This window comes from Pestalotiopsis fici (assembly GCF_000516985.1).
Source record: "Pestalotiopsis fici W106-1 unplaced genomic scaffold PFICI_Scf_14, whole genome shotgun sequence".
Classification (NCBI taxonomy): Eukaryota; Fungi; Ascomycota; class Sordariomycetes; order Amphisphaeriales; family Sporocadaceae; genus Pestalotiopsis; species Pestalotiopsis fici.
Window position 1 is genome coordinate 322,308 of NW_006917104.1, and position 16,445 is coordinate 338,752.

General features: G+C 48.5%; 8 protein-coding genes across 8 annotated transcripts; 5 read left to right on the forward strand and 3 right to left on the reverse strand.

Annotated features, from left to right (window-relative positions):
- Nucleotides 1-188: 188 nt before the first annotated feature.
- PFICI_14928 (uncharacterized protein) lies at nucleotides 189-1,070 on the reverse strand (the record flags this gene model as incomplete). The annotated part of the gene is made up of 1 exon (XM_007843509.1): nucleotides 189-1,070. The coding sequence occupies one exon, from the start codon at nucleotides 1,068-1,070 to the stop codon at nucleotides 189-191; it is 882 nt and encodes a 293-aa protein (XP_007841700.1).
- Nucleotides 1,071-1,596: 526 nt separating this feature from the next.
- On the reverse strand, nucleotides 1,597-2,650 carry PFICI_14929 (uncharacterized protein; the record flags this gene model as incomplete). Its single annotated transcript, XM_007843510.1, has 2 exons — nucleotides 1,597-1,867; nucleotides 1,926-2,650. The coding sequence occupies 2 exons, from the start codon at nucleotides 2,648-2,650 to the stop codon at nucleotides 1,597-1,599; spliced, it is 996 nt and encodes a 331-aa protein (XP_007841701.1).
- A 433-nt stretch (nucleotides 2,651-3,083) lies between these two features.
- Nucleotides 3,084-4,157, forward strand: PFICI_14930 (uncharacterized protein; the record flags this gene model as incomplete). The annotated part of the gene is made up of 1 exon (XM_007843511.1): nucleotides 3,084-4,157. The coding sequence occupies one exon, from the start codon at nucleotides 3,084-3,086 to the stop codon at nucleotides 4,155-4,157; it is 1,074 nt and encodes a 357-aa protein (XP_007841702.1).
- Nucleotides 4,158-5,462: 1,305 nt separating this feature from the next.
- Nucleotides 5,463-6,059, forward strand: PFICI_14931 (uncharacterized protein; the record flags this gene model as incomplete). The annotated part of the gene is made up of 1 exon (XM_007843512.1): nucleotides 5,463-6,059. One exon carries the CDS (start codon nucleotides 5,463-5,465, stop codon nucleotides 6,057-6,059), a length of 597 nt encoding a protein of 198 aa, XP_007841703.1.
- Nucleotides 6,060-6,786: 727 nt separating this feature from the next.
- Nucleotides 6,787-7,707, forward strand: PFICI_14932 (uncharacterized protein; the record flags this gene model as incomplete). Its single annotated transcript, XM_007843513.1, has 1 exon — nucleotides 6,787-7,707. One exon carries the CDS (start codon nucleotides 6,787-6,789, stop codon nucleotides 7,705-7,707), a length of 921 nt encoding a protein of 306 aa, XP_007841704.1.
- Nucleotides 7,708-8,324: 617 nt separating this feature from the next.
- On the forward strand, nucleotides 8,325-9,112 carry PFICI_14933 (uncharacterized protein; the record flags this gene model as incomplete). Its single annotated transcript, XM_007843514.1, has 2 exons — nucleotides 8,325-8,452; nucleotides 8,539-9,112. 2 exons carry the CDS (start codon nucleotides 8,325-8,327, stop codon nucleotides 9,110-9,112), a joined length of 702 nt encoding a protein of 233 aa, XP_007841705.1.
- A 274-nt stretch (nucleotides 9,113-9,386) lies between these two features.
- On the reverse strand, nucleotides 9,387-11,255 carry PFICI_14934 (uncharacterized protein; the record flags this gene model as incomplete). Its single annotated transcript, XM_007843515.1, has 6 exons — nucleotides 9,387-9,668; nucleotides 9,726-9,936; nucleotides 9,996-10,503; nucleotides 10,570-10,674; nucleotides 10,737-10,894; nucleotides 10,948-11,255. The coding sequence occupies 6 exons, from the start codon at nucleotides 11,253-11,255 to the stop codon at nucleotides 9,387-9,389; spliced, it is 1,572 nt and encodes a 523-aa protein (XP_007841706.1).
- Nucleotides 11,256-14,253: 2,998 nt separating this feature from the next.
- On the forward strand, nucleotides 14,254-15,907 carry PFICI_14935 (uncharacterized protein; the record flags this gene model as incomplete). Its single annotated transcript, XM_007843516.1, has 2 exons — nucleotides 14,254-14,910; nucleotides 14,966-15,907. 2 exons carry the CDS (start codon nucleotides 14,254-14,256, stop codon nucleotides 15,905-15,907), a joined length of 1,599 nt encoding a protein of 532 aa, XP_007841707.1.
- Nucleotides 15,908-16,445: the final 538 nt, after the last annotated feature.

Consider the following 16,445-nt stretch of genomic DNA (forward strand, 5'->3'; position numbering starts at 1 on the left):
ACGTGGCAAGCTTGTTGCCATATAACTGATTTGTATCAGATGCTATATAGCAACAGGAGAAGGCGACTTTCAGCTGCTCAATTGGCCAGGAATAATCATATTTACATCATGGCATCCTTGTGAAATTCTTGTCCAGGAATATCGATGAATATCTCTAGAAAGGGCCTCTGAAGAATCTCCTAGCAAATTCACTTCTCCGAGCGTTGCTTTACGGCCTCAATCATTTGGACCGTCGGCGGCTCAAGTCCTGTCCATAACCGAAATTGATCAAACGCCTGCGCAAGCAAAACGTCAACACCACTCAAGGTGCGCCAGCCGGGATGTTGCTCCGCTACAGCCATCAGTGGAGTGTGTGGTGGCTTATAGGACATTTCGATGCAGAGACCCCCATCATCGGCGAAAAGATTCTGGAAATCCTTTTCGCTTGTCGTTTCAGCAGGGACAGTACCAATGATAACACCTGGTTTCTCAGGCAGTTGCTGCAAAGCTGGTACCACGGTGATCTCGAAGGAAGATTTGAAGGCGTCTCTGACCTTCTCGGCCGTAGATAGTGTGCGATTGACGAGATAAATGTGCTCGATTCCAGAGCGATGAATTGCATATAGTGCCGCTCGTGCAGCGCCACCCGCACCGATCACCAGACCAGCTCTTGGGGGATCGCTGCCAATCTCGTGATAATGTGAAGTAATGATGGAGTGTAAACCAGACCAATCAGTGTTGTCGCCAATGATCTTGCGCGTTCCATCCCTGTTCTCGGAAACAATGAGTGTGTTTATTGCCCCAATCAAACGAGCAGATTCTGTTTGCTCTTGACAGAATTTGTGCGCCTCCAACTTGTGCGGCATGGTGACGCTTGCTCCGCCGAAATCAGGAGCATTCACAAAACCGGCAGCATCGTCCATGCTTTCAATCTCTTGAATATCGTAGAAATGTGGCAGGCCATAATGTTTGAATCCGGTGTTGTGAATGGTCGGAGAGATGCTGAACGATATCCCATTCCCAAAAATATGAAAATTTCGTCTTGCGGGAGTGAGATCGTCTTGACTGTATTTCTTCGAAAGACTTCCCATTTTGTCCAACGATGAATGAATGGAGGTATTATTAGACTTTGCGATGTATAGTCTTACTTAAGTAAATGCTTGCATGCATGGAGTGGCTATAAGTCCCGTTGTTAGATCTCCGTTGGCTTAGACGGCTCTTGGCTCGGCTATGTCTTTATCCCAACAACTATCTGACCAACTCCATTGACGGATCTAGTTACTCCGTGCAAGATAGACTCATGAGCCGATCTATCTGATATGTCAGCAAGTCGGCGGCCGTTCTTATCTTTTAGTTTCTTGCACAAGGAGCCAATTGAATGGCTTGCGTTGAGACTTGAGTGTCGGGATGCTGAGGCCCATATATGTACTGTAGATCACAGAAGCTGGCTGGTCCGCCAGATGACCGTGACCACAGTAGCCATGTACTGCTAAGTACCACTACCTCCTCCATTAAAGTCGGGCGGGCACAGAGTGATGATGCAGTGTACAGTTCAAATTTCTTTTGTCTGCAGAGAAGCAAGACATGGTAATTACAAAATATACTAGGTTAGGTAGCTTAGTCCTTTCTAACCAGTAATCCATCTCTCACTGTCAGGCCTTCTCTACGCCTAGCCTCCTTCCAGGCATTATCCTCACGCAGACTATCCGACTCTTGATCAGTAATCAGGACAAAGTCATGTTTTAACAATTTGGTTTGAGGTGACAATCCATATTCCTCCGCCAAGCCTTTGACGTCGCTCACGAGTCCCAATGTGGTGATGAGGGACTCCTTGACTCCAAACACGGCGTCCGAGTTTTCGTAGGGATCACCGCGCAAGTAAAGAGCTCTGTTAATAAATATGTTAATTTTCTCAGATCAAGGTTTGGCTCATGTGCGAGACTTACGTGATCAGGCGGTCATAGCCGGGTTTCTTGAACATGAAATGCATATGACTTGGTCTATAAGGATGTCTCTTGAGCCGTCCCAAGAGTTTACCCACTGGCCCGTCATTTGGAATCGGATAAGGCACCGGTACAATGGCCTTGAAGTAAAAGATGCCATCCTGGTTGCTCTTTAACACGGCACGACCGTCGGGCCCAGACCGTTCTGCGTATTGCACATCGTAGAAACCCTTTGAGTCGGTTTCCCACACGTCGACTGACACATCACTTATAGCGCGGCTCTGGGTATCCTTGATCGAGCACAAGACAAACAAAGGCTCGCCGTCGGGGTCATGCGATATCTGATCGCCCGAGGCAAGGTCGTGCGCCTCGAGGGTATGAAAGGGACCGAGAACGGTGCCCTCGGTCGAGTTGGGCGGCTTGGGGTGGTCAATGGAGTCTACCAGTAAAGATAGGCCCAGAATGTCCGAGAGCAGAATGAACTCGTGGCGCACGTCGCTGCTGATCTTGCCCACCTGCACGAGGAACTCTATGGCCGTCTCCCACTCCTTGACGCTGAGGCGGGTCTCGCGCGCAAAGTCGTGTAGATGCGTCACCAAGGTCTCGAGCAGGAATTTGAGCCGTGCATCCTCGCATCGCGAGTTGATGCTGTGAACATTTTCAGTAATGTTGTCAATGGTCAGATCTTTGAGTGGGGGCAGGTCAGGGCGTGTATTTTCGGAGGCCATATTGAACGGTTTGTAGTAATGTGCCTTTGTGCAATGAAATCCAAAAAAAGATTACGCAATCTGAAAAGATGAGGAACGTCTTAGACTACCCCAAAACCGCCCGGACCAGAATATAAGACCCTTCATTTTTTATCGTGATTCAGGGCAATGAACATGCTGCTATCATCCCATTCGATTACCTTCAAGGCCGGAGTTGAAGCTCAAGTTGGCCGAGCTCGAGTCAGGCCGCCGGCTTAGAGCTTAGCCGACGTGTTTGGTACCTTTCACTTTATCACGTGATAGAGACTATAGTATCATTGAGACTCGAGAACCGGTTAACATTTTCCAGTTGATGCATCGTGGTTGAAGCTATTTTCCATTATCATCACATCAAAAGATACATTTTGTTGCGTACTTTGTACTACGAAACACGACGTAGATTTCCATGGCCAGTATGGAGTCTTTTGTTTACCAATCAAATCCGGCCCGAGTCATCTTTGGGAGCGGCACGATCAATGCAGTTCCTGATGAGCTCTCCAGACTGAACCTGACCAAACCATTTCTCCTGTGCACGCCACAGCAGGTGGTGCAAGTAGAGCAGCTTGAAAAGGTCATTGGCGGGACAGTGGTGGGCAAGTTTACCGAGGCGACAATGCACACTCCAGTCGAAGTGACAGAAAAGGCCGCGGCCAGCGTGAATTCTTCTGGTGCCGATTGTGTCTTGTCCATTGGGGGTGGCAGTACGATTGGTCTGGGCAAGGCCATTAGCTTTCGAACTGGCCTCTATCATCTGACTATACCGACAACGTACGCCGGTAGCGAGGTGACGCCAATCTTGGGGGAGACGGAAAATGGACTCAAGACAACCAAGTCCAATCCCAAGATCCTGCCTGGAACTGTGGTTTATGATGTCGACTTGACCATGACGCTACCGATTGGGTTGAGCCTGGTTAGTGGTATCAACGCCATTGCCCACGCTGTGGAGGCGCTATATGCTCAGAACAGAAACCCAATCATTAGTCTTTTAGCGCAGCAGGGCGTCAAGTCTCTAGCTGGAGCACTGCCGGGCCTGAAAAAGGATCCCAAGTCTCTAGAGCACCGACGGAATGCGCTCTACGGTGCCTGGCTCTGCGGCACATGTTTGGGCAACGTTGGCATGTCGCTGCATCACAAGCTTTGCCATACCCTGGGCGGCACGTTCAACCTACCGCACGCGGAGACGCACACTATCGTGCTGCCCCACGCGCTGGCTTACAACGCCCCCAAAACCCCAGAGGCAATGAAGCTTCTTGCAGAGGTACTGCCAGGGAGCAACGGCGATGCAGTGCGTGGTCTCAACAATTTATTGGAGAGCTTGGGAGAGAGCAGAGGTCTAAAGGACTTTGGTATGAAGGAAGAAGACATTGCCAAGGCTGCCGAGATTGCCACCAAGAACGCATACTGGAACCCGAGGGAGATTGAGAGGGCTCCTATCGAGGAACTCATTAGGAGAGCCTGGGCTGGAGAAAAGGCAAGAGCTGATCTTTGAAATTGTGGCATCAAGAAAAAATCGGAATAATTCATATTGTTCTTGGCGTTGCCCACTAACGAGAACCCCCAAGCCCAGCAGATGCGGGGCATGTGGCTCACCTAGGCCAGAGCGTAGGGAATTACCATAAGATGCGAACGACTCGATTATATAAAGGCCAGATAGGTATTTATCAATACAAACGGGATGAATTAAAAATTTCACAAAAGGAATTTGCTCAAGGTTAGGTACCGCTACGGGGGTCTGTGGTGGCTCACAAGTCTTTTGTAGTATATTATTACTTGCTAAGAGTTTAAGCCTTGTGCCCACTATAAGCCTTCTATAGCATAGATATCTTGTAAAATGGAGATTTCTTGTGAGCCACACAATTCTTGTGGATTCTCCACTATAACACCCACTGTAAGCCCACTGTAACGTCCACTGTAACCATCCACCAAGTCGGGGCTGGCAAAAAGTCAAAAACGTGATTTTTCTTTCTTTTTCTTGACAACTATTTGAAATGAACGTACGACTTAGAGAATTATCACGAGAGTCACGGGCTTACAATTATACTACGGCGGATTTATAGATTTACGAGGAACGAGAATAAGACGGTTTGAAATGGTATATATCTCGTAGTGTTGGCTTCTAATGGGCTTTCAGGGGGGTCACAAGAATTATAAGATTCACAAGAAATCTCCATCTCACAAGATATCTCTACTACAGAAGGCTTGTAGCGCTTGGATAAGGATTACAAGTCTTGTTAAGCCCCACAATTTCCCACTATGGTATGCAGATGACCAGAACTGGTGGTGGTTGCGGTTTATTTTTGGCGGGGCCTGGGCCGCCGAGCCACAGGGCAGTCTAAGCCTATAAGCCCATTCTGCAGCATCTGAAAACGCCATTACACTCGAACTTATGGCCCTCCACAGTCACTGATAATTTTGTCAGTATTCATTCTACAGCAACCTCTATTAAGCTTCATACTCTTACCTATCAAGTGCAAGATTAATATGATTCCATCTTGCCACATCGGTTAAGACACATTCTGATTTTCAGGCGAGAAGACAAATCGACTGCTTTGAGACACAGTGCAGCTGTTGTAACTAATGATTAGACAGTCGAGATCGCAATCCAAACAGGGTGTATATCCGCAATATGTAACCACATTAGGAAAGCACCACCTTGCTTAACTATGAGTCATACGCCGTATCCATCTCCATAAATCAGCAGACGTATCTCGTCATATTATCTAGTATGACAAGAGGGAGCAGATAGCGTCAAATATCCCTTAGAAATCACAACTACTTGTTAGAATTGCAGGCCATGGCTACTGATATCGACATTATGGCAGGCATGGAGGCCGACCCCAATGATGTTCAAATCGTGTCGATCCGACCCAAGAAATTGATAGAGGTGGTCGAACCCAGTCCCCGATGGGCAGCAACTTTTGCCTTGATCGCGCAGCGTATACAGACAGCGCTGGGCGACATCGTCCTGAGTATCCAGCATGTCGGATCCACGAGCATACCGATAGCTGCGAAAGACGTCATCGATATCGACTTGATCGTAACTGATCCTAGCGATGAGGGCGCCTACGTGCAAGCACTCGAGAATGCAGGCTTTCAGTTCCTCCTCCGGGAGCCAGCCTGGCACGAGCATCGGCTCTTCGGTCTCGCAGAACCGTACGCGAATGTTCACGTCTTTGGACCCAAGAGCGCTGAACACGCGCGACATCTTCTGTTCAAGAAATGGCTGATTGAGCACGAGGACGACAGGCTGCTGTATGAGAATGCCAAGAGAGCGGCAGCAGAGGCAGGCCGCAAATCCGAGGATACAGTGACTCAATACAACAAAAGAAAAGAGCCAGTGGTCAGAGAGATACTCAACCGAGCGTTCCGGGCCCAGGGACTCCTTGCTTGATCAGGAAGCTGAAATCTCGGCTGCAATGCGATTGTTCGAGATCGAAGTAGAAATAGTTCTGAGTAGAGCAATTTGGTATACTCCCAGCCTTCTACAACAACCACTATAGAGTGAAATAGCCCCACCCCCGAAGCACATGACAAATACAATATCGTCTCACGGTTGACCGTGCTCTCCACCGTGACTGACAGTCGAATATGAACTGTGCTACGATACAGGACAAGTGACGAAAATTACGAAACGCCGAGTATATAAATCTATTTCAAATGTAGCATCATTGGGTCTCGACTGTCTTTTTGACAATCCTTGCTTGAATTGAACGCTTCTCCGATGCCTTCCTCCGTGTCGCTATTGGGCGACCAGGTAGGTTTACACTATTTTATGTCGATTGCAAGGCAAGGCAAGGCCAGACAATCGTTTGCGGACAGAGCTTTTTCTTTTCTTTTTTTTTTTATTCTGCGAAGTCCGTATTGTACTTGGCAAGCACCAAAATCGCGGGGATTCTTTCGATTTCTCTTTCCCCTTGAGTATCGAAGGTCGGGCCACTTTTGGTCGGCAAATAGCAAAGCCGGTAGCGATTTGGGCACTATAATCACACTAGCTGTCATTTGTGTTGTTCGACATTGATTAAAAGGACTTGCAACATTTGCACTTTCACCAATTAATTTCAAAATATCTCAAATAATACGCGAGAATAACAAGTTAATTCTATATAATCCATTTCAAAATGACGGCATCCGAAAAACGGTCACTGCATTTGGTCGGTATCGGGGTGACGCACTCGATTGCTTATGCAATGCACAATCACATAGCTCAGTCCATGGATCTGCCTTGGACATTCTATTCGACCGAGTGCGAAACCATTGAACATGTCATGAAGCTGGCCAGAGATCCGGCGACGGCAGGACTCGTGGTGACCATGCCATACAAGAACACCGTCATGAAGCACCTCGACGAGCTTGATGACCTGGCAACAGGCATCGGAGCCTGCAACAATGTCTACTACAAGAACACCAACTCTGGTAGACGGATTTGCGGAACCAACACCGACTGGCGAGGCGTCAAGGGCTGCTTGCTTGAAAAGGGCGACGAGAATCTGCGGCCAAACCCAGACTCCCGTGGCATTGGTCTCGTTGTAGGCGCTGGTGGTGCTAGCCGTGCCGCCGTCTACGCCCTGGCTGCCCAACTGCACTGCGACACTGTCTACATTCTTAACAGAGACGACCAGGAGGTGCTCGATCTGATTGCCGATGCAAAGAAGATCACTGATGCGACCGTCGTGCATGTCAAGACTTTGGAGCAAGCGGGAGAACTTGGCAGCCCGTACTATATTGTCGGCACTGTACCCGACTTTGAGCCGCAAACGGACGCAGAAAAGACAGTTGCTGCGCTGTTGCAGGAGTTCTTGTCGCGGCCCACAAAGGGCGTACTTTTGGACATGTGCTTCAAACCCCGACGGACGAGGATGATCAAGCTCGCAGAGAAGCTGGATTGGCCTTGTGTTGAGGGCACTCATGTTATTGGGTATCAAATTGAAGAGCAGTGGCGCTTGTGGGCAGGAGAGGCACTCTGTAAGCAGATGGATCGCCAGGGGGCGTGGAATGTGTTGATGGCGGCTGCGGACAGCAGCCCTGGAATCAATTTCTAATTAGTCTATACTTACATCACGAGAAATCCTTACGAATCAATACACAATATGAAAGAACAGTATTCATGTAATCGAGCCGAATGGGTCGTAGTTCTTTGCACAACAGTAGTACTAAAAGCCAGAGGGTCGAAGAATTAGCAGCGAAATACAGAACAGTTCTGCTGCTGTGGTATGCTACTGATCTCCTGGAATCCTCTTCAAACGTGAGCCGCCACCAAGAAGGACTGTTATCTCCAGCGCCGGATTTTGCAGAAAACTGTGACTCAAAATGACGCTTTCGTCGCAAAGGATTTTTTCCGTGACACGATCATCCGGCAGACCTCTGGATGGGTATAATCTCACCCGCAATGTCAAGAGCCAGATTGGATCATACAGTCCCCCCCACATGCCCAAATCGTCAACATCGCGGGGCAGTATAGTGTCCCGCAGCTGAGCCAGTGCCGGCAGAAGACTCTGCCGAGTGGAGTGCGTGTCGCTCCATGGTAGAAACCCGCCTAGTACATGGTAGGCGCTATAGTCCCGAAACGCCATACTGTGAACATTTGTTGAAAAGACGAAAGATTGAGGGATGCACAACAACAACTTTTGATGAAATAGAGCAATAATATTCTCACACCATGACTGATCTTCACTCTTTGCCCGCCGGCACTTGGCCGTCCACTGCCATTCGCAACAATGGGCCAGATAACCTGGTGCTTGAAAGAGCCAAGCTGAGAGAGCTTGCTGAAGGTTGGCCTTGTTATCGGTAAGCATTTCTCTCGTCCACGTTGGGACGATTTTGTGTTGTGACCATTTCTCGAATAGGGCGACTTACAAGAAGTAATCAAATAGTGATTCCTGCGAATGGGAAAACTTTGAATCGATTTTCCACCCCAACGCATTCGTATATACGACATGGTCAGGCCGGGTTTCCTCGAACGATTTCATGGCGGCCTCCAAGGCGGGCATGGACAAGGGCGCCTTCATCATGCACCGCTGCCACGGCGTCACCACCGACATCACCCCCGACGCCACCCGTGCCGTGACCAAGATGAAGGCCACCATTACCCAACGTTTTGTGATTGACGGCTGCGAGGTTGACGCCGAGGCCGACTGCCGCTTTTGCTTCTTTTTTGAAAAAGTAGACGGCAAATGGGGCGCGCGCTTTGTCAGGCATTGGTATGAAAAGGATAAGCTCATTGCTACAAATCCCGCCAAGGCGCCACAGCTGGACGAGTCCAAGCTGGCTACGTATCCGGAAGGATACAAATATTTGGCATATTGCCAGGAGCTTACCATGGGGGTCTCTGTATTCAAGGATATGCCGGGCCACAATCGACACAAGGGCACTCCTTCTGGCGAAAAACACGACTTGTTATACCGATTGGCAAAGGACTGGTTAGATGGAAAATCGATTGATGTTTGAGAGTGATGGTCGCAGGTTATATCAGCTTAGGAAAACAAGACGCGCCCACACAGATATTGTTTACTTGTCACGCATACCGGCCTGACCAATGACATAAGATTCAGGACATGGTGTCATAGAAATGTAAGGAATCAATCATAATCGGGGTAGTACAATGCACCTGAAATAAGTATTGCGTGTTCATAGTTATCCTCACAGGTTAGTAAAGGTAGAGGTAAATATTCAACTTTATGGACCAAAAAAATGTTTGGCATACTGGCTTGGATTTGGTAGTCTATTGGACTTTGCTGATCTTGAAGCCACCGGGCACTCTAGATTGGAAAACACCATTGGGGTCGTATCTTGCTGCCGCGGCCTTCATCTTGCGAATGTTCTCTGCACCAGCGCTCGCCAGGGGATCTTGGGATCCGTCGCAATAATTGAGGTAGCGGAACCCGACATGCCCATCGACCTGCTTGGTAAAGCTCTCGAGCTCTTGCATCGCTGCACTGGCAATTGGAAAGGCTGTATCGTAGAAGCCAGGCGTATTGCCTTCGACAGCAGTAATGAGAAGGACCTAGTTTGCCATCATGAGTTCTCTGAACAAGATCCACGTGTTTCGTGAATTACGTACCGAATCGCTAGTGACTTGTTCCAGTCCCATCATATTGCCTCCACGGGCAGCAGAATGCCGAACAAACGTTGTAGGGAATGGTTGCAGTGCCATTTGAATCACGCAGCCAGGCGAACGGTCGCTGATATCCGCGACCAACTTTTGATAGATCTCTGATGTCTTTTCAAGGATGCGCTTGTCAAGCTTATAGGTAAGCGTGAGCCAAATATCCCTGTCAAACATTGTAATTAGCTTTATACTCCTTCGTCCACCATTACATTGAATACTCACTCTCTATTGGAAGGTAGCAGAAGCCCAGCTACCTTCTTGGCAATCGTTGTATGCTTCATCGTGCTATTTATACGGTTCGGTATATCCATGAACTTTTGCAAAGATGAAGAGTCCTCTATGCCGTCAAGCTGAGTCATGACCATATTGATTGTTGATACCATGGTCAGGTCCGGAGGCTGAGTGGGGTCAGGCACAATGCCGCTTAGCAGAGCGATATCTCGCCGAGGCATCGACGCCCATAGACCAATAATGTGGGCATCATCTGCAACATGAAGCTGTTTCGTAAAGTCGATGAAAGCGTCAATGACGGCAGCTTCTGCATCCATCGGAAAGGTCACAATGCCGTCGTAGACATCATGTGCAGGGAATGACTTCATGTCAAAACGCGTCACAATGCCAAAGTTGTTGGAGCCGCCTTTGAGGACCCGGAACAGATCTGGGTTGACGTTCTCGTTTGCAGCAGTGACTGTTCCATCGGCAAGTACAATCTCGTAATTGACGACTTGATCTATCAATTACGTGTCAGTGATAATCTGTGGCGAGCTTTTGGCCAAGTGTATCGCTTTTCACTCACCGCAAGCAAATCCGACGCGGCAGGTGTAGTACGTCTTTCCCCCACCAGTCAATAAGCCGCCAACACCAACGAGGCCTTCGCGGCCTCCAGCCACCATCACACCTCCTAGATGGACCACAATTAATACGGACATTCAGTTTCAAAGAGTTTTCAGAAAAGTCACTTACGCTCTTCCAAGTAGGCATACACGTCGGTCCATCTCCCACCCGGCTGAATTGAAGCAAGTTTGGTCTCGGGGTCGTACTCGGTCTTGTTCATCAGACCAAGGTCCAATGTGATACCATCGGCTATGTTGTTAGAGCCTGGAATGGATGTATGGCCGCCACTAAGTATTGCTTAGACTTGCATGCATTACGCAAAGAAGTTTTTCCTGCGTACCTGCGCACGGCAAAATTGCAGCCATCAGTCTTGACCAGCGCAATAACGGCCTTGGATACTTCCGACGTGTCTCGAGGCTGTACAATGGCCCATGGGCGTAGACGTGGGGTCAAAGACCAATACGAGTCGATACGAGAGCCATAAATATTGTGCTGGCGAGCCGGGGTGTAAATCACATCACCTAGACCAGCTGCCTCGAGATTCTGGACTGCGGCTTTGAACACACCCGACTCGGACTCGACTTGCGCGGAGTAGCTGAGACCGTATTTGATGCCATCAACGATCTCTTTGGATGCTGCGAATGCCATGTCTTTTTGTCGCTTTGGATGTCTTGGAAAATGTTTCTGAGGAAGTAGACCGGAGTCGCAAGATGATGTGATTGCGAGCAAGTCAATATGTACGCACATGTACCACGGCTATTATCATATGATTACACAAACCCCGCCTTTGACAGAATTTGCTGGCACCCGTCAATAGACACAGCTTTTGGGAAAATGCTTATAACAAAGAATCTACGCCAAGCGCAAACCGCCATGATGATAGGCCATAGGGGAGTGATTAGTCTTGTTAATGTGGATCAATTGTGCCGCTTATATTGAACAGGGTTCGGCGTAAAATATGATAGCCTATCTGTAGGCAGTATGCCAGTGGCCCAATGCAGCGATACTTTTCGCGCATCAAGCATAGGTAGATTCAATTGGACATTGCTCATTCCATCTGTCACCCAACAACTCGCGAGGGAATGTGAGCCATAGGTCCCGAACTCCACCCATACTCCAGTTATGTACACTGACTGCCACCGGGTGACATGGAAAAAAAAAAAAAAAAGCCCGCTGCGAAGATATGTTTCCTTCTACTGCTGACAGCTGCAAAATCCTCTTCGACTCATCATGAGCACCACTGTAATTGAACCCCTCATCACCGGCGTCTACTGTACAATGAGCTCCAACGTGAGTTTGAACATTGGAAGAAAAAACATGCGGATCTTGGCGATCTTTTCTAACAATCCGCCCCGAGACTCCAGTGGGTCCTTGCAGAACTTGAGCATGATCGGGAATTGGTGTCAATTGTGTTGGTTTGGGGAATTGAGTCATCATACTAACTAGAACTTGACTGCTGTCTAACAGATCAAATTCTCTTGTTATTTTCAAGATGTCTCGTGCCTGGCCTTGGACGTCTTTTAATCAATGGCACCATTTCAAAATTTACAGGTGCGAGCAGCACGAAAGGGCCCCTGTACACGGTTCCTGCGGATCCTTCTGGCGATTAAAAGGTTACGGGAGCCTCATCCTGAAGTTCAATCCATCCTCCTGAAATCGAAAATGTAAAGTTCATTGCATAAAGCAAAGACCCAATGGTAAATCAGCGTCGTACCCACCAAGCGACGGATACTCGTTCGAAGCTCGGAGGCGCTTCCTCAGCTAGGCTACCGACAGCTGAACTTAGATGACCACAGGGGAATTCCTAAATGTACCTTTTATTATTTTGAAGATAAGGCTGCGAGTACTTCAAACTGCATCAGTTTCATTTTCTGCAGCGAAACTGGTAATTAAGTAGGTGCTACAGCCAAATAGAACTTGGTCAGCGCGAAAGATCTAGTCCAAGCATTTGGGGATCGAGAGGAACCAGTTCAAGAGGGGTTTTGGGTGCAGAGGGTAACAAGCGAGGTTTTCATAGTGCGTTTGCTGGCGCCTCAAATTTAGGTTCCTTGGCGCCGATGCTGCCCTTGGCAGTACTGTTCGAGCTGGTGTAAATGCACTCGCTACGCTTAAGCGAGTCAGGAAATGTAATAACACTATTAATACCCCTGGATTGCAGAGATACGCTTATTAGGGATAGAGTAAATTACCCCTGTAATATTCAGCAGGAACGGACCCCAAATTTGGATACAAAGAATAGACTGACACCAGCCCAGGTACACTTCCGGCCTTTGGGGAATCAGTGGGCTTGTATATACAATCTTGTGCTATGAGTTGTAGCTTACTCCACACGAAGAAGAATGAAAAGCCGGTAACACATTAACAGGGCGACAACTTGATACGTGAACCACAGCTGCTAAGGATCATGATGGTACTATAAGCTGCAACCAAAAGCACGGCATGTACTGATTGACGCAAGGACCAATCGAGAGTGCGCTTGTCAACTTATCCCGATGACCTCTGCGATCAATATACAATCTGTTCATTATCTCTTTCCCCCCTGGACTCTAGTGGTCGTGTAAATACGTTTCAAGCCATCGGCATTGGAGAAGTAGTCTTGAAAGAGAGCACAAGTAGAACTCAGTATCGTGTCCAGATAGTACAAGATGTAGCAAGCATATGATGAGTACAGAAAGCTTTGGGGCTCTTGATTGGTGCCGCTAACATGATGCTGTATAGCACTATACAACAATCCCTGGCTGCGAGGAAATACTCCACTGCTATCAATTGACATGCCTCTCATGCAGATTGTCAATATGTACTCTCCAGATGGTAAAAAGCTACGAATGGAAGATATTGTCTAGAAACTTTACCATTCTTCGTATAACACGCCCTCGTGCCTCGCGAGCTCTGTGTTCATCCTAAAGCTCTGCCAGATCAAGAATTGCTCGAAATCGCTACCAGCTCATATGTCTGCCTCGTGACGATCTGGGGCGCCTTCCAGCCCAATGTCGTTGAGAATACCAGCGTCGAACGTACCATTCGTGACAGACAGATCACGCATGACCCTAGTGCACAAGCGATTATTGCACTCCAGTATGTCAGGATTTGACATGTTGGAGTCTCCTTGCGTGTTGGCCAGCGCGATTCTCGCGAGTGCTATTGATAGGGTCGGCCCGACGGCCTATAGCATCATAGTCCCTCCCATGAGATTGGCTTGAAGGCTGTCGAGTGGAAGCTTGTGACCCGGACAGGGCGCGACCATCGATCACCACTCCCCTTGGTTGACTTCCCCAGATCAATAAATTATGATAGAGCGCACCAAAAGTGATGAGCACAATCCGGCCGCTGCAAGTGCTCTTTCAAAGAAGGTTCGGCTTATTAGAGCGTCCCCCATTCAAAAGCTAACGAGGAGCGATATTAAGCTTACTTACACAGCTAACCCCCAAACTGAACTAATAGATGGCAGCCGCTCATCAAGGGCGGCGTCAACCTTCAGCTATATACCGTCCCCGATCCCGATCGAGACTATGTAGCTATATGTCTCATATCAGACCTCATCTTGTTGACTTATTTAAACACTTCTCGTCTCCTGGAGCAAAAGAAGATCCCCCCTGTCGCATTTCATTCACTTATACTACACTCTTTTCAAGAAATAGACTAGAATATGCACTTCTTTCTGGCAGCCTCGGCCGCCTGTGCAGCATTCATTTCATCTGCTTCGAGTCTTGCTATTGCCGGACAGGAGAACCTCGTGGCCCGTGGCTCGCCGGCAGGATGGTCATACTATGGCTGTGTTGAGCTGCCGCCATTCGCCGAGATCTCACTGATCGATGAAGGTGACATGACGCGCCAGCTTTGCGCCAGCTATTGCCAAAACAAGAATTATGAAGTGGCAGGCCTTTCTGAAGGCAGCGACTGCTACTGTTGGCATGGAAGTAATAATAAGTTCAGTACTTTGGACGAAACCAAGTGTAATTTGGCCTGTACTGGTGATGCTCAGGATACCTGTGGAGGTCACAAGTCCTTGAGTATCTTGAATAATGCCAATCAGTCGTCGCCAAAGGAATTGCGTTCGCGGCCTGCGCGTAAGAGGAAGTGCGGAGGAGAGAAATATCCAGTCTCGTCCTCTTCTTCTTCTTCTTCTTCAGTATTTACGTCATCTCCAGTACCCTCTGTGACAATAACGACGACCACCAGCTCTTCTTCCACGCCATCTACCAGTAGTTCGATGATTATCACAACGGCCTCTTCTGACCCAGAATCCACATCCTCGGATTCCTCGGAAACAAGCTCTTCGGATACTGCATCAACTACTTCCTCGGTTTGAACACCAATCGGGTCACGCAGTATTTGAGCACACGCTGACCATCTTATAGGCATTGACCAGCTCTGGCACCGTATCTGATGTATTCACCTCGACATCTTCAGCAGATCAAACAACGAGTGAGATTTCTAGCACGACTTCATCAGAAGCAACGACGAGTGAAACTTCCAGCACGAGCTCATCCGAAGTCTTGACCGCATCAGAAGCAACGGCGACTACATCCTCCAGCTCCGTCTCGGAAACAAGTTCATCAGACGCAGCAACCACATCATCCAGCTCCGTCTCAGACACGACTTCGTCAGACATTACGACAAGTACGTCTTCGAGCACAACTTTGTCCGAGGTCACGACCACATCCTCTAGCAGTGTTTCAGAGACAAGTACGTCGGATGCAACGACGAGTGCATCGTCCATCACAACTTCGTCAGAGGTCATGACCACATCTTCTAGCAGTGTCTCGGAGATAATTACGTCGGATACAATGACGAGTATACCCTCTACAACAACCTCGGAAACAACCACATCGGCGACAGTGACCGGCCCCTGCGCAACCATCACTGGTGCATTTGTGCTCCTGGGTTCCGGTACAGGCGACTTTGCGGTCGACGGAAACTTTGTCCAGCTACAAAACTTGTTTGGGTCTGGCTACCGCGCCAGCTTCTCAGCCGCCCGGCAGAACGCGCAGCAGTTCCGCTTCAACGGCGACTGCACCCTTTCGACCTCGGACGGCGGGCTGCTGGCCATGATCGGCAGCACTACCAATCTGCACTACCAGTACTTCTTCCCCAGCGTGCAGGATGCCACGGCGCTGATCAACGTTAATTGGGAGGTCGACGTGTGCAAGATGAATGCCGACACTACTTTGACGTGCACCGCTATGGAGCAATCTATTTTCCAGGTCACTCCTGGCGACCCACTTCTCGAAATTGGCGACCAGCTTTACGGCGAGCAGGTGACAATCAACTTGATTCCCGTGCTTAACGTCTCGGTTTAATAAGACAAGTATATCTTGTCGGAGAGCCCAATAATTGCTCATTCCTACATGCCGGGCGTTGCGGAAGTCTTTCTGGATGGATTTGACCAGGCTTTTGACATTTCATATTCAGGTTGGCTCCCTCACCTTTCCATGGACCACTTGTCTGTCATGAAAGAATTAATAGGTAATATTAATACAGCCTCTTTACATTTTTCATGATGATAACTTGAGTGGAAAACTTTGAAATTTTTTTTCGTGTCTTCAAGCGGCAGATTCTGACGCTGCGGTAGTGATTTTGAACGGAACGGTATATTCCTTTGAGACAATGTTTCAGGAGTCAGTGGCCAGGCCAGCCCCACCTAAACCTGTAACTCCCCGGTTCGCAGCGCTAGAGGTTTTGTTACAGCATGCACATGTTACAACGTCCCAAGCAGTGCTTGAATCTAGTTGCATCTTGTGTTACTTTGTCAAATAGAGATGGGGGAGTTTCTATGGCCCAAAAGCGCACCGAGTGATACAATTACCATTCTCTGCCAGTGTCATTTTGCCAACACAG